We start from the raw sequence: 21133 nt of genomic DNA, 5'->3' as shown, positions 1-21133 counted from the left end.
TTAAAGGAACTTGTGAGCAGAGTAGTGACTGCAGAGGTTGAGGTCACTGGGTAAGGAAGCGAATGACTATGGTATAAAAGGGCAGAATGAAAGGTCTGTGATGGAACTTACTGTACTGTGTATGGTCACATGAATAAAACGGTCACATGGTAAAACTGCACAGAACTAAATACATACAAGAAAAGAAAAAAGTTCAAGCAATTGAGCACAAATATTTTAATAGTATGAAATGAGATTTTCTTTAGGGTTTATCTACAGTTCAAAGCTCACTTTTATGAGGTGTCACATCCAGGACCCTTTTACGGACATAAAATTCTGAAAGGATATCACCAGAAGCTATGTAAACATTTCACCTACGGGCGAAGAGAAAGTTCAGGATGTTTTCACAGGAAACCCAAGGAGGACAATCAGTATGAAACAAGTTCAACATGGTCATACATTTCTTGGTAAAAGAACTAGAGTGAAAGCCCAAGCTGGGGAGCAAGTGGGAGGAGAAAGCCAACATGGTTCGAACAAATCATGTGAGGAAACCCAGGACAAATGCTGAGTTTGGCATTATCTAGGTTACCTCTATTTTTTTTTTTTTTGTCATAGATGACTCTAATAATAGTCTTAATGTTGCAAAACCAGTCCAAATTCTACCAAGTTAAAAAGAAGTCCCTCACTGACTTTTGGGTGTAGGTAGTACCCCAGGGCCCCCCCCCCCACAAAAAGAGATCAGTTCTTGCAAGAAAGCTCCACTGGGCCTTGATGGTGCTAGTGTTGGATGGCATTGGATTAGACCATGCATGTCCCAGTGCTGTTCTGCTGACTGACACACAAGTGGGGAGCAGACTGGGCTTCATTACTCAATTAACTTCTTAGCCTTGAAGAAGCGACGCAGGTAGAAGACCTGCCAGGTGGCTAGTCCGATGAGGCAGAACATTGAAAAGATGCTGAAGTACAGGACCCGAGTATTTGTTGACTCTAAAAAACAAAAACATTGGAAATGTAATGAAGCCTAGTCAGACGGCTAATACTAACTACAGAATAACTTCTACTCACTAGACAGGCAATTAATTTCATCCCGACCCTTAGTATTAAAAGTAAAATTTCATTTTTTTAAAAGCTGGGCATGAACATTGTCCAAAAACATACTCTTTACTGGACTTATGTCACTGTAACCCCTCTGTACACTACCTTTATAATAACAGTTTTAAAAAAAGCCGGGCGCTGGTAGCTCACGCCTGTAATCCTAGCTACTCAGGAGGCTGAGGTCTGAGGATCACGGTTCAAAGCCAGCCCAGGCAGGAAAGTCCATGAGACTCTTATCTCCAATAAACCACTTGAAAACCAGAAGTGGCGCTGTGGCTCAAGTAGAGCGCTCGCCTTGAGCTGAAGGGCAGAGGGACAGCACCCAAGCCCTGAGTTCAAGCCCCAGGACGGACCAAAAAAAAAAAAAAAGCTAGGTGTGGTGGTTCAGGCCTGTGATCCTTGGGAGGTGAACGCAAAGGACTGCTAGTTCAAAGCCAACTTAAGAAACCAAGGGCTAGGGATGTAGCTCAGTGGTAAAGTTTGATCCTCAGCACTGAAAACAAAAAACAAAGTACAAAGATTAGTGGTATCAATTTGCTAACCTATAGGCCAATAGAAAACACTATCAGGAAAAAAAAAATCTATTCTCCTGAAAATCTAACAAGACTGACCTAATCTTCAACAGCAATGGCACTGAAGCAAGCAATTTTCTTTCTATATATGACACCCTGCTTTTGTAAAACTGAGTAAAGGCTATCCCAGAATTTAGTATTTGGGGATCTGTCTCCCTCCTGGATTACTTATTGAGAAATAACTGCCTTCCTCTCACCATTGGTGTCACGCATCTCCTCTTCTCGTTTCTTCATGTAGGCAAAATCATTAACGATAGATTCTGAAAGGTCTTCTAGACGTCTGAGCTCCACCTCTAATGGTTTGAGTTTCTCGACTTTTGCAATCTAGAAAAGAAAAGAATTAAGAATCCTCTTTCTGAAAACAAAATAAAACAAAACCAAACCCCAAAACCTGCTCTGGTAAAGAAAACAAAACAAAATAGGAGCCTTTTTTTTTTTTAAATAAGTTTACCAGAGTTAAATTCTTTCCTGTCAATTATCCTAGCACATTTGACAATCTGGCTTTTGTGTGTTGGTGTTTGAAATCAAGAGCCTCTTCCAGATAGGTGCTCTACTGCTTGAACTATGCCTCCAGCCTTTGCTTTACTTTTAAGATAAAAACATGAAATTTATTTTAACTCTTTGGCAGTAAGTTATTAACCATATTCTAGTCATGTTCAAATAAGAACATCTTCAAAGCCCCAGCCCTAAAAAATGTTAGTTTTGATTTGTAATGATGTTACAATTATATTTCATAAAATAAGATCAAAGCCATTTGAATGCGATAATAACACTGAGATGCTGTGATGAAACCCTTGAGTTGTGATGTAGGTGACAATATGAGAGAGGATGGATGCCAAAGAGATTGGGAGATAAAAACCATACTTTATTTTATTTTATTTTATTTTTTTGGGTCCGGTTGTGGGGCCTGAACTCTGGGCCTGGGCGCTGTCCCTCAGCTCTTCAGCTCAAGGCTAGCGCTCTACCACTTGAGCCACAGTGCCACTTCCGGCTTTTTGCTTATGTGGTGCTGAGGAATCGAACCCAGGGCCTCATGCATGCAAGGCAAGCACTCTACCACTGGGCCACCTTCCCAGCCCCCCATACTTTATTTTTTATATAGGGTCTCACTTTTTGCCCAGGGCTGGCTTGGATTCTGATATGCTAAGTATGCTTCCCATGCAGCTAAGATGACAGGTGCATACAACAGAACCCTACTATTGGTGGAAGTATGTGTATGTGTGTGTGGGTGTCTTGTGAACATTTTGCTGGGCTGGTCTTGAACCATAATTCTCTTGCTATCTACTTCCAGAGTAGCTAGGCTAACTAAGCGGAGTAGAGCCACCAGCACCTAGCTTGCAATCTGAATTTCTACCTTTCCCTATAAATTATTAATAACATTCATTCTTAGACTTTTCTAATATCCCCACACTTGAACTCTGGCTCTGGGTGTTGTCCCTGAGTTCTTTTGCGCAAGGCTAGTGCTCTACCACTCAGAGCCACTTCTGATTTTCCTCCCTGGGAAGGCTTGGAACCTAGATCCTCAGATCTCAGCCTCCTTAGTAGAGCTAGGATTACAGGTATAAACCAGCACCTAGCATAAAAATACTTTTAATTTAAACATTTTTATGTTGGGATTGTTTTAATTAAAACCTCTTTATGTTGGGCATGGTGACAATCCTAGCACTTGGGAGGCAGAGCAGAAAGACTGATAATATATGAAACTGACCTGGGCTAGAAAGGGAGACTGCCTGGTACCTGTGGCTCATGCTATTCAAGAGGGTGAGATCTGAGCATCGCAGTTTTAATTAACCAGCAAAATTAACCAATTCACCAGCAAAAAAGCCAGAAGTAGAGCTGTGGCTCAAGTTGTAGAGTGCTAGCCTTGAGCATAAAAGTTTAAGGACAATGCCCAGGGCCCGAGTTCAAGCCCCAGGATTAGCACAAAAGAAAGGGTGGGGAAGAGGAGACTGTCTGAAAGCCAGCCTGGGTAGGAAAGTCCATAAGACTCCTGTCTCCAATATATTACCAAAAAAGCAGAAAGTGGAGCTATGGCTCAACTGGTAGCCTTGAGCAAAAGCAGCTCAAGGATAGAGACAATGCCCAGACCCTGAGTTCAAACTTCAAGACTGGTGAAAGGGGGGTGGGGGGGAGAGAGGGAAGCGAGTGGAAGGAAAAGAGAGGAGAGGAAAGGAGAGGAGAGAGGAGAGAGAGGAGAGGGGAGGACAGGGGAGGGAAGGGGAAGACAGGGGAAAGGAGAGGAGGGGGGAGGGGAGGGGAGAGAGGGAAGAGGAGAGAGAGGAGAGCCACATTATGGCTAACACGCTCCCCACCCCGCCCCCCCCCCAAAAAAAAAACCTTGGTAAGAAGTACTATTATATGGAAAGCTATAAAGTAAGATGTACTTATTGCTTATATTTCTAGATTTCTTCTTTTTTGGCAGGGAGCGTATTAAGGGTTTAAACTCAGGGCAACATGCTTGTCAGCAGATATACTAGCACTGTCTTTTTTTTTTTTTTTTTTTTTGTCCAGTCCTGGGACTGAAGGCAGGGGCCTGGGCACTGTCCCTGAGCTTCTTTTGCTCCAGGCTAGCGCTCTACTACTTGAGGCACAGCGCCACTTTCGACTTTTTCTGCTTATGTGGTACTGAGGAATCAAACCCAGGCTTTTATGCAAGCTAGGCAAGCACTCTCAAGTAAACAACATTTCCAGCCCTAGCACTAAGTCTTTTTTTTTTTTTTTTGCCAGTCATGGTGCCTGAACTCTGGGCCTGAGCACTGTCCCTCAGCTCTGCAGCTCAAGGCTAGTGCTCTACCACTTGAGCCACAGCACCACTTGCAGCTTTTTCTGCTTATGTGGTGCTGAGGAATCGAACCCAGGGCCTCATGCATGCAAGGCAAGCACTCTACCACTGAGCCACCTTCCCAGCCCCTAGCACTAAGTCTTTAGCTCTTTCTTGCACCAGTTATTTTTGAGATTGGGTATTGTTTTATGCTACCCCATGTTATGAAGATGACAGTTGTGTAACACTGTACAAATAGCTATTAATCAGCATACTCTTCTAAATAAAATTTTTTTGGGGGAAGGGGGGACTGGCCTTGAACCTTGAACCCTATCTCTGCTTCCCAAGGAGCTAGGATAATGGATTATGGGGTTGAACTACCTTGCCTTGCCCCCAGATTTCTGACTTTAATATATCACTTTACTATACTTTCACTCATTTTAGGAAATAAACAATCTTAGTATAAAAAGTATTACAGATCTTAGGTCAAACCGGATTTTAGAAGAAAAGCCACTGGATTTCCAATAATACATAGAAATGAAAAGGCAAATGTTACTCTAGTGTTAAGATAACTCCCCAACACTAAATTCAGAGAATTCTGGTTTGTTGATATAAATCTCACAACTTTAAACTTTTACTCTAAAATTAGTCTAAGATTTTTATTTATTTATTTATTTAGTTGGTCGTGAGCCTGAACTCTGGGCTTGGATGCTGTCCCTCAGCTCTTCAGCTCTAGGGGAGCGCTCTACCACTTGAGCCACAATGTCACTTCCGGCTTTTTTCTTTTTGCTTATGTGGTGCTGAAGAATCGAATCCAGGGCCTCAGGCATGCAAGGCAAGCACTCTACCACTGAGCCACCTTTCCAGCCCTAAGTTGTTTTTTTAAAGAATGACACAGCCAGTCAAATGAAAGTGAAGATGAATATGGTTGAAGTATGCATGTATGAAAACAGAACAATGAAACCTATTAACTGTTTTAGGAAGGTTTGCAAGTTTAAAGTCAGTGTGGAGATGCAACAGAACCCTGTCTCACTTTCCCCACTAAAAAAGGGAGGTAATGGACAATTTATGGATAGGGGAGTGACTGATTGGAATATATTGTATACTCGTGCAGAAATGTCACAGTGAACCCTCCATAACTATTATATGCTAATTTTTTAAAAAAGGAAATTTCTTAAGGCTTTCCCTGTGTGATGAGGGATGATGTGAGAAACACTAATAAGTAGAGGTGCATATCATATGAGCAAGCATTTCATTGCTCCATGTTTTATTTTTATTAATTTTAGTTTATGATTTCCTTGTTTTTTAGAAACTTTTTTAATGACACAGAGTCTTGCTCTGTTGCCTGAACCTCTGGGCTCATGTGATTCCCCTCTGCTGTGGCCTCTCAAATAGCTGGGATTACAGGTGCTTAGTATACCTGGCCCATGATTTGAGTTCAAATGGAATAAACTTCTAGGTGTAGAAGTATGTATTTATAATCCCAGCACTCAAGAAGCTGAGAGAGGAAACTTGTCAATGTGAGGTCAGGACATACTACAAAGCAAGACCCTATCTCAAAAGCAAACTAAAATAAAATGGAGTAACTATCAAAGACCTCCAGATCTTAAAACTCTGGCCAGTGGCTCATGCCTGTAATGATAGCTACTCAGGTGGTTGAGATCTAAGGCTTGTGGCTCAAAGCCAGCCTGGCAGGAAAGTCCATGAGACTCTTATTTCCAATAAACCACCAGAAAACCGGAAGTGGTGTTGTAGCTCGTAGAGTGCTTGCCTTGAACAAAAGAGCTCAGGGACAGCGCCCAAGCCCTGAGTTCAAGCCCCATGACCAATGGAACAAAAACAAAAACACAAAGAAACAACAACAAAGCAAACTTCTTTATGTACCAGGAAAATTATATATATATATATATATAGCCATTCCTAGGGCTTGAACTCAGGGCCTGGGCTCTGTCCATGAGCCTCTCTGTACTCAGGACTAGCACTCTACCACTTGAGCCACACAGAGCCACTTCCAGCTTTTTCTGCTAATGTGGTACTAAGGAATTGAACCCAGGACTTTATACGGCAAGCACTCTACCACTAAGCCACATTCCCAGGCCAGAATACTTTTTTATGCTTGCTTTTTCACAGCGTATTTGCTATACCTTGTCTACAGGATTTCCCACTTTTCATCCATGTCCTATCCCTCTTCACTGTTCTATTAAGTGTTAACAGCAATTAATATAGGACAAATGGAAAGGGTTTAAGCATTCAATCATTCATGCATTCACTTATTAATCATTCATAGAGAGAGTCTTATTCTGTAGCCCAAGCTGGCATCAAACTGAGATCCTCCTACCTCAGCTTCCTCAGTGCTGGGATTACATGTATGCACCATAACACCCACCTTAATTACCTATTGTTCAAGAGACAATAATCTTTTTTTTTTTTTTTTTTTTTTTTGGTCGGTGTGAGACCTGAGCTCTGGACCTGGACGCTGTCCTTCGGCTTTTTCGGTTTATGTGGTTCTGAAGAATCAAACCCAGGGCCTCATGCATGCAAGACAAGCACTCTACCACTAAGCCATCTTCCTAGCCCCAGGAAAATAATATCTTGAAGAACAAGGTATTATTTAAAATAAAGCTAGAAGCTGGACACAGGTGGCTCGCGCTTGTAATCCTAGCTACTTAGGTGACTGAGATCTGAAGATTGCAGTTCAAAGCCAGCCTGGGCAGGAAAAGTCTGTGAGACTCTTATCTCCAATAAATCACTCAGAAAACTGGAATTGGCGCTGTGGCTCAAGTGGTAGAGCACTAGCCTTGAGCTGAAGAGCTGAGGGACAGCACCTAAGCCCAGAGTTCAAGCCCCACATCCACACACACACACCCCCACACCCACCCACAGCCCCCACTCCCACAACTAGAAAGCTGTTAAATGGTGATAAAGGGCTGAGAATGTAGCACTGTGGTAGAGTACTCTTCTAGAATACACTAGGCTCTGTGTTCAATTATAAACACCACTAAAATTAAATTAAAACTGGGTGTTAGTGACTTACCTCTGTAGTCCCAAGCTATTAAGGAGGATTGCTGTTTGAGGACAAACTGAGTAAAAAGTTCACAAGACCTCACCTCAACCAACAGGTAGGCATGGTGGTGCATGTCTGAGAGGATCACAGTTTCAGGGCAACTTAGGCAAAAAAAAAAAAAATGTGAGATCCTTGGGCTGGGAATGTGGCTTAGTGGTAGAGTACGTACCTACAATGCATGAAGCCCTGATTTCAATTCCTCAGTACCACATACACAGAAAAGGCTGGAAGTGGCACTGTGGCTCAAGTGGTAGAGTGCTAGCCTTGAGCAAAAGAAGCTCAGGGACAGTACCCAGGCCCTGAGTTCAAGCCCAAGAACTGGCAAAAAAAAAAAAAAAAGTGAGATCCTCATTTCAGAAAAGTCTGGGCAAGATGGTATATGCCTGTCATTCTAGATACAGTGAGAAGTACAAATAGGACTACTATTAGCCAGACCAGCATGTGCAGGGAGAGGAGGAAATAAACCTCTATCTCAAAAATAATCAGAGCAAAGCCTGGCGCTGGTGGCTCACACTTATAATTCCAGCTATTCAAGAGGCTGAGATCTAAGGATCTTGGTTTGAAGCTAGGTCACACAGAGTCTATAAGACTCTTATCTCCAATTAACCACCAGAAAACTGGCAGTGGAGCTGTGGGTCAAAGTGGCCAAGTCTACCCTTGAGCAAAAGAGCTCAAGGACAGCGCGCAGGCCTGGAGTTCAGGTCCCAAGACCAACAATAAATAAATAAGTAAATAAATAAGCAGAACAAAAGGGATGGAGGTGTGGCTCTTGTACTAGATTGCTTGTCTAACAATCAACCTATGCCATCACTGTGAAGAAAATAAAATACATTCCAGACCTGGTTAATCACAGCATTTCAGATGAAGAGGCATGATATTTGCAAGTTTGAAGTTAGTGTGGATATGCAGTAGGACCTTGTCTTACTTCCCTCACCAAAAAAATAGAGGGAGAGAGAGAGAAACTGAGTTTATATTTACGCTCATGCTAGTAATTCTTGTTATTCAGGAGGCTGAGATCTGAGGATCACAGTTTGAAACCACCCTGAAACGGTTATTTCTAATTCACCAAAATGCTGGAAGTGGAGCTCTGGCTCAAATGATAGAACACTAGTATTGTAAAACAACAACAACAAAATCTCAGGGACAGCACCTAGGCTCTGAGTGAAAGCTCCAGTACCAGAATTAAAAACAAAACACAATAAAAAACAACTGAGTTTGATATATAAAGCACATAAAAACATGGTGATCAATTTGCAATAGACACTAAATTTTAAAATAGACACCTAAACATTTTTTTCATTGTATGCACATTTTCTTACATTTGTAAAATGTTGCACAGAGTTAATAATAACTGGCAGCTGCAGAAAAGCTTATGTAGGCATAATATTTAACCAGTGGTTATTCACTAAGCAAATTCTCCAAATGCCAGGTTTGACATGAACCTTGAGGGTATAGTGGTTGTTTTATTTCATGTATGACTGGGGGGGGGGGTGTGTGGAGGGGAGGATATCCTACAGGAAAAACGTATCAATACAAGAGATAATACACAGTTGAACTTTAGTCTGTTTACTGTCTTCTAGTATGAATGAATGAAATAGTAGAAAGGCAGTGGCCTGAAACTTCTTTGACATCAAATATTTCAGGGTCTCTAAATAGAAATTTAAAAGGAACTGGAAGTGAAACCAGCTAAAGCCTAAAACCCAAAAGGCACGATGAAATTAAACCCAGTACTAATAAGTATGGCTACAATGTAGATTATAGATGGAAAAAAAAAAAACTATTCCCAATCTTTACAGTATATATTCTTCTAACTTAAATTCTTGCTAAAACTTCTACCTCGTGAGACTCTCCTTATTGTAAGACCTCTTTTCATGTGTTGTTTTCAAGGACCAGTGATTGTATGGTAACAGGGAAGTTGAGAGAATCCAGTATCCATCATCTGGTAACAGAGATTGGTAAGTCTGAACCAAGACTTAAATCTCACAAGTTAAAAGAATAATTCGAGCCAGGCACCAGTGGCTCACACCTGTAATCGTAACTACTCAGGAGGCTGAGATCTGAGGATCATGGTTCAAAGCCAGCCTGGGCAGGAAAGTCCTTGAGACTCTTATCTCCTCCAATTAAGCTCCAGAAAAACAGAAGTGGCACTGTGGCTCAAGTGGTAGAGTGCTCACCTTGAGCTGAAAAGCTCAGGTGCAGTGCCCAGGCCCAGAGTTCAAGCCCCATGACCAACCAAAAAAAAAAAAAAAAAAGAACAATTTGAAGTCTTATAGTCCTAACTGTGGCAGCCTGCCAAATGAGTTTGCTGCCAATTGAATTTCCTGTTAATCGTCTAAGTAAGACAGGGACACAATTTTTTGGTTCCTCTTCTAGGTAACTCCAGCAAACCACTCTCACCTAAGAAACTGCTACTAAAGATGGATCACTGACCCTCTGAACCTCTCTAATGATTAAAAGGAACCAAGTTGTTTAGAGGGAAACTATAGCAGGATAGTTAAGGAAGATAGAAAATGAAGATTAATAAATATTAGAAGAGCCAGATTCAGACATCAGAACCAGAAAATGAAAGCAAAAAGAAAAACAAAAAAACAAACACCCTTGCTTTCCCCCCCCATCCCCCACATATCTACTTTTAGATGTTAAGTTAGGAGAATAAAAGACATAAAGGAGCTGACTACATCAACTTCTTCTTTGATTTGTTAAAAACTACACTCTTTACAATGGATAAAAGGATAGGGAACTGTCCTTGTATCTATAGTAGGCCTAGATAATATCTCCACTCTAGTACTTAGCCAAAAGTATTGTCCAAGGATAAGGGCATTTTTTTTTTTTTTTGGTCAGTCATGGGGCCTGAACTCTGGGCTTAGGTGCTGTACCTCAGCTCTTCAGCTGTAGACTAGAGCTCTACCACTTGAGCCTCAGCCAGCCCCACTTCCAGCTTTTTCTGCTTATGTGGTGCTGAGGAATTGAACCCAGGGCCTCATACATGCAAGGTAAACACTCTACCACTGAGCCACCTTCCCAGCCCCTAGGGCATATTTTTAAAAAGCATAAAGGCTACTGAGAAGAACCACATTTTGAGTCTTTAACTCCGAACTCCCTCTACTTTATCCTATTACACCAAAATAAAACCTTTCTAAAACAGAAAAACTAAGTAAATAAATAAAATCCAAAGCAAGCTATAATAAGCAGGCCAGAAGGACTGGACTAAGTTTTAGTTTGTCTGACTAGTGAAGTTTGACTAATAAGCTTTGTAGCTTTCTTCCTGTTATTAGTCTAATTTTTCCAGGTTAAACTATTAAGACTTTATATATTATAGTCATACAAATCAAGCCAGGCCCTCATAGCTCATGCCTGTAATCTTGGCTACTCAGGAGGCTGAGACCTGAAGAGCATGGTTTGAAGCTCATCAATGCAGAAAAGTCTATGAGATTCTTATTTCCAATTAACCACCAAAAAATTAGAAAAGCAACCATATATAACTCAAATGGTAGAGTGTCAGCCTTGAGCAGAAAAGCAAGAGCTAGGGACCTGAAGTCAAGTGAAGTCCCAGCATGGGGAAAGGGGAATGGTGATGGTGCACGCACGCACGCACGCACGCACGCGCGCACGCGCGCGCGCGCGCGCGCCCCTAAAAAGCAGACTTCAGTTTCAGAATCTCCAGGCTATTGTTCTTTTCTTCTAAACATTTGATTTGATGCTCAAATTATCCAGATTAATATGCTTCCTGAAGACAGACAGACAGACAGACAGACACACACACACACACACACACACACACACACACACACACACACACCTACCTACCTACCTAAAAAGCAGACTTCAGTTTCAGAATCTCCAGGCTATTGTTCTTTTCTTCTGAACATTTGATTTGATGCTCAAATTATCCAGATTAATATGCTTCCTGAAGACAGGCCAGTACTCTAGACTACTTCCACGGCTGCAAAGATGATGTGTTTCAGCTTGATAAAGGCAAGCCATAATAACGTGTATGTACCACAGGTTCTCCACTAGGTGGTGGTACTTGCCTAATGCGTGTATACTTTAGGAAATCAAAGGTTGCAGCTAGACTACATTTTACAAATGAGGAAACTGAAGTTGTTTAACTTTTGTGTGGCAGACCAAAACTAGTAGCACCATATGGTCTCTTGATCCCCTACCCAGAGTCATCAAGCATTTATTTAGCCTCAAAAAGCCCTGCTGTAACAATTCTAGAACTGAATCCTTAAGTTCCAGAGCATATTGTATACCCTCAACTCTACCCAAATCCTATCTTGCAGGCTTTAACTATGATGACTGCTTCTACCACTCCTGTCCTCACTGATTTCCTCTTCCTTAAAGCCCTACATACTTAAGATTGTATTATACAATTAATAAGCATACACTGTCATATTCACAAGCTGTTTTATCTTTGTATGTGGGTGTGTGTCAGGCTGGGGCTTGAATTCAGAACCTGGGTGCTGTCCCTGAGCTTTTGAATTCAAAGCTAGCACTCTATTACTTGAGCCACAGCTCCACTTTAGCTTTTTCGTGAGTGCCCAGCACCTGGCTGTATTGACTTTTAACCCTTCCCTCTTATAGTTTAGCTCTTAAACTCAAGGAAATTAAAATGTCTTACAACTTACAGAGTCCTAAATACCTGGTATATGAGACCTATTGCCTAGAGAAAGCGCTCTATCATAGTACATTTCTACCATTCTCACAGGTAGTAAATATTATTCTCATAAGCATGCTTGAAAAAGTTAGAAAATATAAAAACTGCCCCTGTACATCTATAATGCCTCCCAAATATCAGTAAACTAAACCAGGTTCAGATCTGCCACTGTAATGGTAAGGACCTGGTTTAGCTATATGTAACTACCAGGGAAAATCGCTAACAAAACAAAAAACAAAAACAAGAACCTTCCTAAAACATGAGTGTGAATCCAATGTCTTGAGATTCTCTATATTTTTTCCCCTTGAATTAAGACCCATGAGAGAACCTTCTTGTTGCAGGCCAAATTCAGTCAAATTAGTTTTCTACCTCTATGCCTTCTATAACAGATCTTACAAACTCAATAAATGTGAAAAAACATCTAGTTTAAAACAACCAAGGAAAAGAGGATCAAGCAACATTCAAGGACAAATCTAGTGGCCTCTGGGGGTGAGGAAATGACATGAATCACAAGCCTATTTAGGAGTTTAGAAGGCCAAGAGGGTGCTAACTCTAGATAATGCTGTCAACCTTAGAGATAAATAAAATTTAGAAAAACCCTTCTTAACTCAATACCATTTGGTAGTTTTCAAAAAGGGTAAGAGAAAGGAGTCAAAATCTACTGGGCAGGCCGGGCGCCGGTGGCTCACGCCTGTAATCCTAGCTACTCAGGAGGCTGAGATCTGAGGATCGCGGTTCAAAGCCAGCCCGGGCAGGAGAGACCGTGAGACTCCTATCTCCAATAAACCACCAGAAAACCGGAAGTGGCGCTGTAGCTCAAGTGGTAGAGCGCTCACCTTGAGCTGAAGAGCTGAGGGACAGCGTCCAGGCCCAGAGTTCAAGCCCCACGACCGACAAAAAAAAAAAAAAAAAAAAAAAAATCTACTGGGCAGACCAACTATGTGTCACATGCCTTATTTATGTCTTTTCATTTAATGTATGCCAAAAAAGGGATTCTGGATCTAGTACATGAAAACATAGCTCCTCCCTCCTAAAAGTATTTAGAGAAAGAGCTTTTAGAAAAGTCTTTAGCTGTGGCTCTAACTAGGGCACTGTTTCTACAAATGGCAGACTAATAGAACCTGTAAGCAAAACAGAACTTTATTCCCTTGGAACAACCAGAAGGACATACAGAACTTGGGAGTTGGAGAATGTGTGCTCTTCTTTGTGGGAAAATAACTTACTTGCATTACACGATCAGACATTAGGTCCCTGGACTCCAGCTGGAGGTATGGCTTAAATGATAGAGCACCAGCCATGAGTAAAAAAGCTCAGCAAGACCTGAGTTCAAGTCTCAGTATAATGGCACAAAAAAAAGTAGCTGGAATCTAACAGATACCTCCCCCTCTGAAGAGCAAAAACAAGACAGTAACCAGAATTCCTTAAAAATACAACACTGACATTCAAAAGTGTTTATTTCTGAGGACACAAGTATTCTTTCTCTTTTAAGAATTTAAGCTACAGGCTGGCTCAGTGGTAGAGTGCTTGTCTTGTATGCATGAGGCCTTGGGCTCAGTTCCTCAGCACCACATAAGCAGAAAAAGCTGGTAGTGGCGCTGTGGCTCAAGTGGTAGAGTGCTAGCCTTGAGCTGAAGAGCTGAAGGGCAGCACGCAGGCCCAGAGTTCAGAACCCATGACCTGGGGGCGGAGGGCGGGGGATGAGGGGGGGAAGAGGAAGAATTCAAGCTGCAAAGTCATGCCATGTGTGTCTCCCCGATCGTGTCCGGTATCCTATGTTCTGTCTGCTGGCTCATCTCGTTTGTTGATATTGTTTTGTTCTTTCTTTCCTCTCTGGCCTGTTTCCTAACCATGTTAAGTGTATTTGGGGTGCTGCAGGCCTTTGTAACAACTAGCTGCCTTCAGTCTGCTAAGTGTATAATAAAGACTCCAATATTCCAACTTCAAAAAACAAAACAAAAAAATTCAAGCTATAAGATTTTTTGGTCAGATATGGGATTTGAACTCAGGGCCTGGGCACTGTCCCTGTGCTCTTTGGCTCAAGGCTAGTGCTCTATCCCTTTGAGTCACTTCTGGTTTTGAGTTGGTTAACTGGAGAAAAGAGTCTCATGGGGACTTTTCTGGTTGGGCAGGTTTTGAACCATAATCCTCAGACCTCAGCTTCCTGAGTAGCTAGTATTACAGGTATGAGCCCCCCAGTGCTTAGCAAGATTTTTTGTTGTTGTTTTGGTGCCAGTCCTAGGCCTGGGGATTGTCCTTGAGTTTTTGTGTTCAAGATTACAGTGCTCTACTACTTGAGCCACAGTTGTACTTCCAGCTTTTGGGGGGATTAGTTGGAGATAAAGAGTCTCACTGACTTTCCTGCATAGGCTGGCTTTGAATCACTGCCTTCAGATCTCAGCCTCCTGGATAGTTAGGATTACAAACATGAGCCACTGGCACCTAGCAAGATTTTATGCATCTTTATAACATGTAAAACATCTACCATGTAGTTTCATTTCATATTGGTATTGTTACTATTTCACATGCACTAATTAAGTCTCTAAAACATTTTAGATAGATACTGTGGTACTGTGTCCAGTTATTAAGACACTGATTAAGTTAGACATGGTTGCCAACACCGGTAATCCTTGGGAGGCTAAGGAAGGAGAACAGGAGTTTGAGCCCAACCTGGGCTACAGAGTTGCAAACCAGACTGACTACATAGTGAGACCCTGATTCAACAACATGAAATACACTGACTGCTACTGAATTTTATAAGAGTACATAAGGATTTGAGGATTAGAACTCACATACAATAGGAATAGATATGTGGATGTGAAGAAAATTCATGTGCTGCCTTCTGGAGTAGTAATGCCAAAGTGTCCTAATGCTTTGGGGATAAAGGCTCTCCATTATCCTAAGGGCCTAAAATCAAGTGCCTCAAACATTATATATATGCTCAGTACACTCTGGCTATTAATCAGTGAAGAAAACACTTCCATTATCCATGTTTTTTTCAGAGGCCTTATTAGTCCAGGGACAATTTACAGCTATTTTTAAGGTTCAAGGAAGCATAGTCATAGACTATGGAAAAAAAACTGTTCTTTGGCCGGACTTCTCTGCCTCAATGTGGTCAGCTGCTGGAGGTTGGAAGGAGGGGTCATTAAACAGCAGTAGGGACAAGCTCTTGGTTAGGAAGCAGAACCTCAAAGCTATGTTGTAACCATGTGCATAAAGAAAAGCTTAGGACGTGCCAGACAGCCAAAGCAGGAAGCAGCCAAAGGAAACGATGTCCTTTCCTTTCTGCTAGGGAATCCCCTATGGGTGAAGCATAAGGTCAAAAAAAAAAAAAAAGCCTTTCCCAGTGTTAGTAAGTCCAAAGATGAAAGAAATTCCAGAAGGTATAGAGGTTTTAAAATGTTAAATATATTTCAATGGTAGAGTGTTTGACTAAAAGGTGCTATGACAGTGATATCCACATCATTCTATATGTAAAGCAACCAGGATGCCAACAGTTTTGTTACAGTGGTACAGCTAGGTCTCAAGTTTAATAGTGCATCATGTGCTCTGCTATTTAATATATAAGCTTTAATAATTGCTATTATGTTGAAACATAGTTATAACAGGTAAAATTCATATAGCAGGAAGGCAATGATTACCTATTTAGATGAAATCTGGTATGTTCAAGGCACTTATTTAGAGATGGTTCATAGATGCGAAGAGCAGCACATAGAAAATCATTTTACCTATTCTTGCACCTCATAGTAACTACATTTTTCTTGGTAATTTATTGCACTCAGCATTTTAACATACATTACTTAACTATAACTAAGAGTCTTCAGTTATCAAGATTTTTTAAAAAACATTTAAAAAAATTTTTCCCCCCCAGTCCTGGGGCTTGAACTCAGGGCCTGGGAACTGTCCCTGGGCTTCTTTTGTTCAAGGCTTAGCACTCTTACCACTTGAGCCTCAGTGCCACTTCAGGCTTTTCTGTTTATGTAGTACTAAGAAATTGAACCAGGACTTCATGCATGCTAGGCAACCACTCTACCACTAAGCCACATTCCCAGCCCTCAATTTATTCTTACATTTACTAAATTAAGAGCCTATCTTGCTTGATTTCTTTTAATTAAATTAGCCTGAGAAAAGAAGCCATTCAAAATCTTGACCAGGAATTATCTTCTATTCATTACTGTATTATTTGTTTCTATTATTTACTGATTCCAAATAACTCTTACCTAGTTTCATTCAAATGACTTCTTGAACAAGGAAAACAAAAGAGAGAAAAGACCCAGAAAGTTACAATGTAATGCTACTTCCTGAAGTAGAATAATCAAACACTTGGAATCTTCTTACATTACTTTCCAAAGTCCTGACCAAAGACAGCAATTTCTCCTATTCTACCATTATTAGAAAATTCTCCTCAATCACTTCAGCTTCCTTTATTTATTTAGTTTACACTCTACAAAATACATTTACGGGGGGGGGGGTAAGGAGAAGGATTGGGATTGGGGGGGAGGGGGGAGGCTGGGAAGGGATGTGAAGGGTAAACCAAAGGAGGAGGCTGCAATGCTTGGTAAGAAATGTACACATTATCCTGCCCATGTAATTGTAACCCCTCTGTATAGTATGTTCACAAATAAAATTAAATTAAAAAAGATAAATTATGTGAAAAAAGGTGGCAGCTGAGGTACATAAGGGAAATGGTGTTTCTGGCATAGAAGAGTTAGATTCTCAGGATTCTATTATCAATTTCTAGGAAAAGAGTCTATAGTTCTCACTCTATTTTGAACCTGACTCCTGGTCAACCAAATATGGTCCAAAGTAAGTGAGAAGTTCCAAGACTAACAATAACATTCTGTGTGGTCTCTCATGTTCCTCTCTGCCCTGTTTTATGGCATCTGCTAAAGAACTCTGAGATGGGAAGGCTGTGTGACCCCCATTAAACCTACCATGAATGAGAAATAAAAATAACCGTGTTAAACCACTGAGAAAAAAAAATACATTTACATTTTTTGTACCTCACTTCTTTAAAATCTCAAGGAATATTTGGTGGAATAAAAAACAAACAACCTGTTATCTTTCTGTAAGCATCAAGTCTCTTGTCTTAAATAGTTCTTGTAGTTTTTCAAAGGTGTTCTTCATTTAATGAACCATTTTTTGCTGCCCTCAAGTCTCTCAAATAGACAAAAAGCACACTTCTACTTCAGTCACTCAAATACCAGTTTTTATTACTCTATTAATAGTTCTTATCAGTGTCAAATTTCTATTCATTATCACTATCTCTAGTCTCTAACAGGTTTTGCATCTTCATCTTACAGTCTGGAGTTATTTTAACTAAAAGGCATTTTTTATTAGCATATATTAATTGTACAAAGGGGAATTTCATTGAGACATTGGCACATATATACAATGTATCCTGATCAATCCCACTCACCCTTCTTAACTCTAACAGGCTTCATTATATTTTCATAACGCAAATGAACTACTTTGATAAAAGGTATTTTTTTTTTTATCACTGGCATTTCTCAAAGGCAGCATAACTGTTCAAATTTAAACAGGACTGAATCCATGACCTACAAAAAACCAACATATATATCCCTACCTGTTGGTTCTGAGGAAAGAAACCTCAGAAACTAAATACAAAGTACTTTTTAAACTTTGTATATTAACATGCTGCTAAATTCAAGCTTTTAGAAACTGAAGCTCAGGAGGCTAAGATCCAAGGATCAAGGTTCAAAACCAGCCAAGGTTAGAAAGTCTGTAAGACTTTTAACTATCATTCTCCCTCACCCCCGCAAAAAAAAAGCTAGTGATGCTATGGCTCAAGTGGTAGAGTGCTAGCCTTGAGCAAAAATGATTGGGGAAAGCACCCAGGCTGAGTTTAAGCCCTATGAGCAGCACAAAAAAAAAAAGAAAAAAAGAAAAAATTGTAGCCATGAATATCTGATTTCTGCCCCCCCAAAGATCTAGTGGCATATGCTCGAATGCTTATCATATTGAGACTTGTACAGGGCTGAGAGCATGGCCAGAATTACCAGTCAAGCCTGTTAATACAACTTTTTGTGTTACTAAGATCAGAGCTGGTTATCACAACTGCTGAGAAAGACACAGCCTCTGGGCAAAGACAAGTCTGTTGACCTGATTAGGTCATATAAGCTCATAGCCCAGCACACGAATGCTTCCTCTGTATGTTAAAACAGCACATACCTCTTCATAATTTTTCGCCTCTACTCCATGCTTCATATCTAAGATCACGAGTTGGTCAGGTATCCGCCCCATTCCTGAGAAAGAAATCAAAAGATTCATTGTGCAGAATACTTGAAATTCTGGGAAATCACCCGCCTACCCTCCCTCTTCCAAACCCTATCCTCTCAATAAAGCTACAACTCCTCCCCCTACTCAGCAGCAGAAAATTCCTGGCTCAGACTAAAATCACAAACATTCCAGACAAAGCCTCTATCTGTATGGGTGCTGGAAAGCATGAACAGGCTGCTGGCAAATAACTGAGCAGGCATACAAAATACTGCAACTGGTGCTACAGAGATCTAGAACAGGAGAAAAAACACAGGCTTACTGCATTGGGAAATAAAATTCACAAGTCTACACTGGGAAGGTGGCTCAGTGGTAGAGTGCTTGCCTTACATGCATGAGGCCCTGAGTTCAATTCCTCAGCACCACATAAGCAGAAAAAGTGGGAAGTGGCACTGTGGCTCAAGTGGTAGAGTGCTAGCCTTGAGCTGAAGAGCTGAGGGACAGCGCCCAGGCCCAGAGTTGAGGCCCCATGAATAGCAAAAATTTAAAAAAAAAAAAAAACTACTCAGAAAAGTGGTAGAACGCTAACCTTGAGCTTAAGAGCTCAGGAACAGCGGAGCTTAAGCCCAGAGTTCAAGACACACACACAAAAACACACACACACGCGCGCACCCACATGCGCACGCTTAGGGACAGCGCGCAGGCCCTGAATTCAAGCCTCATGACTGGCAAAAAAAAAAAAAAAAAAAAAAGCACAATGGGGATGCTTCATGTAAGTGTCTATTTAAAGCAATAGTGTCAATAATGCAATATTCATATTAGAAAAATAATTTAATTTACCTTGATAAAGGGAAATCTAATTTTTTTTCTTTTTGGGTCTGGTCGTGGGGCCTGGACTCTGGGCCTGGGCACTGTCCCTCAGCTCTTCAGCTCAAGGCTAGCACTCTACCACTTGAGCCACAGCGCCACTTCCAGCTTTTTTCTTTTTGCTTATGTGGTGCTGAGGAATCAAACCCAGGGCCTCATACATAAAAGGCAAGCGCTCTACCACTGAGCCACCTTCCTAGCCCCGAAATCTAATCTTTAGTCTTTAGGGAAGAGAAAGGAAAAGAATAAAAGCCCTCCTGTTCAGCTGCAATTCTCTCATGCATGCTAGGCCCTATACAACTTAATCTATACTCTCAGACCCCCACAAGTCTTCAAACAAAACTAAGTACCCAAAGCAGTCTTTTCTCCAAATCAAGATGGGCAATCCTGACAATGATATAATCCACAAGAGATATATAATACAAGTTTTTGCTTTCCTTCCTCATCTACAAAGATGTGAGGAGCTCGAAGTATAACAAATGGCAAGGACACCAGCCTAGTAAGGTCAAGGCCCTGAATTCAAACCCAACGGTGGGGGTAGGGAGAGGAGCGAGAAGCCAGTGGCTCATAGTTTAGGGGCTGAAATGTTCACTAATTCCATTTCCAAAATAACCAGCAAAAAGCAGGGCTGAAGTTGTGGTTCAAGTGGTAGAATGCCAGCCTGACAAGTGCAAGGTCCCACATTCAAACCCTATTATGGAAAAAAAAGTAAAATCCAAGTAGTTCCCACCCCCTACTCTGTTCAAATGACCAGATATGCTCTAAGAGTCTTTTGTCTCCCTGTCTGTCCAAGGCCCAGTTTTAGCATGTTTCAAGCCCAAATGAAACCACAAAGTGATAGACTGTTAGATGGTCTGAGTCCAAACTATACAGTCTCTTACATAGAACAGTCAGCTTATATCGTTAGCTGACATCATGGACTTAAAACCATTCCAGTAATCTTCTCTGAACTAGCCTGGCAAAGAAATTATCTTTTCTGGGGCTGGGAAGGTGGCTCAGTGGTAGAGCGCTTGCCTTGCATGCTCGAGGCCCTGGGTTCGATTCCTCAGCACCACATAAGCAAAAAGAAAAAAGCTGGAAGTGGTGCTGTGGCTCAAGGGTAGAGCACTATCCTTGAGCTGAAGAGCTGAGGGACAGTACCCAGGCCCAGAGTTCAGGCCCCACGACCAGACCCCCCCCCCCAAAAAAAAAAAAAAAGAAATTATCTTTTCTGTTTTAAAGACTTTTTATTAGAGCAGCTTTAGGATCATAGCAAAACTGAGAGGAAGGCAGAGAGATTTCCCATTTTTTTCTTACCCCCTATACATGCATTGCTTCTGCTATTGTCAACATCTGCTACCAGAGTGCTGAGTATTACAAATGATAAAATACATCATTATCCTCCAAATTCCATTGTTTACATTAGGTTCCTTCTTTGTATATATCCCAAATGTGAGATTAGATAAACATATCAACCAATATAGTATCATACAAAATATTTTAATTGTCCTTAATATCCTGTGCTCTAAGTTCTCTATCTTGCTTCATCTTATTCCACCTAAACAACCTTTTGAAAAATGCTCTAAAGATATAAGGTATCAGCTTTCCATATCAGAATACATAAAAATACAAAATAAAACTGTATCTGACTATATCAGGAAGCACTAGAGTTAGAGAAGATGCTTAATCCATGGAAATAGTTTGATTTCTTACCCTTGCTCTCAAAACACACTTCAAACATATCATAGTCTTCAGTAGTAAAGGCAAACTTTCCCTTGGATGCATCCTCCTTGGAGTACAGAATATGGCCAGCAGAATCTGTGATCTAAAATTAAAAAATAATAATAGTCAGCAAGTAACACTAAGGTAGAATACTTATAGAAATGGAAAGAGACAACAGCTCTCTGCAGGATGACTATGTTCCA

At 41.0% G+C, this 21133-nt stretch overlaps 1 protein-coding gene across 1 annotated transcript in view; it reads right to left on the bottom strand.

The window, feature by feature from the left end:
* Window positions 1-201: 201 nt before the first annotated feature.
* Tmed10 (transmembrane p24 trafficking protein 10) overlaps window positions 202-21133 on the bottom strand; it is a 42482-nt gene continuing 21550 nt past the window's right edge. Inside the window, exons 2-5 of the mRNA XM_070029698.1 lie at window positions 20922-21033; window positions 18318-18391; window positions 1844-1970; window positions 202-966 (exon numbers count right to left, since the gene is read on the bottom strand). Of these exons, the coding sequence (XP_069885799.1) occupies window positions 845-966; window positions 1844-1970; window positions 18318-18391; window positions 20922-21033 (435 nt within the window). The 3' untranslated portion in view covers window positions 202-844. The remainder of the gene's footprint in view (window positions 967-1843; window positions 1971-18317; window positions 18392-20921; window positions 21034-21133) is intronic.

This window comes from Dipodomys merriami, unplaced genomic scaffold (assembly GCF_024711535.1).
Source record: "Dipodomys merriami isolate MVZ:Mamm:240054 unplaced genomic scaffold, mDipMer1.0.p SCAF_1, whole genome shotgun sequence".
In the NCBI taxonomy this organism is placed as follows: domain Eukaryota; kingdom Metazoa; phylum Chordata; class Mammalia; order Rodentia; family Heteromyidae; genus Dipodomys; species Dipodomys merriami.
This window is presented reverse-complemented; position numbering and strand designations above follow the sequence as displayed.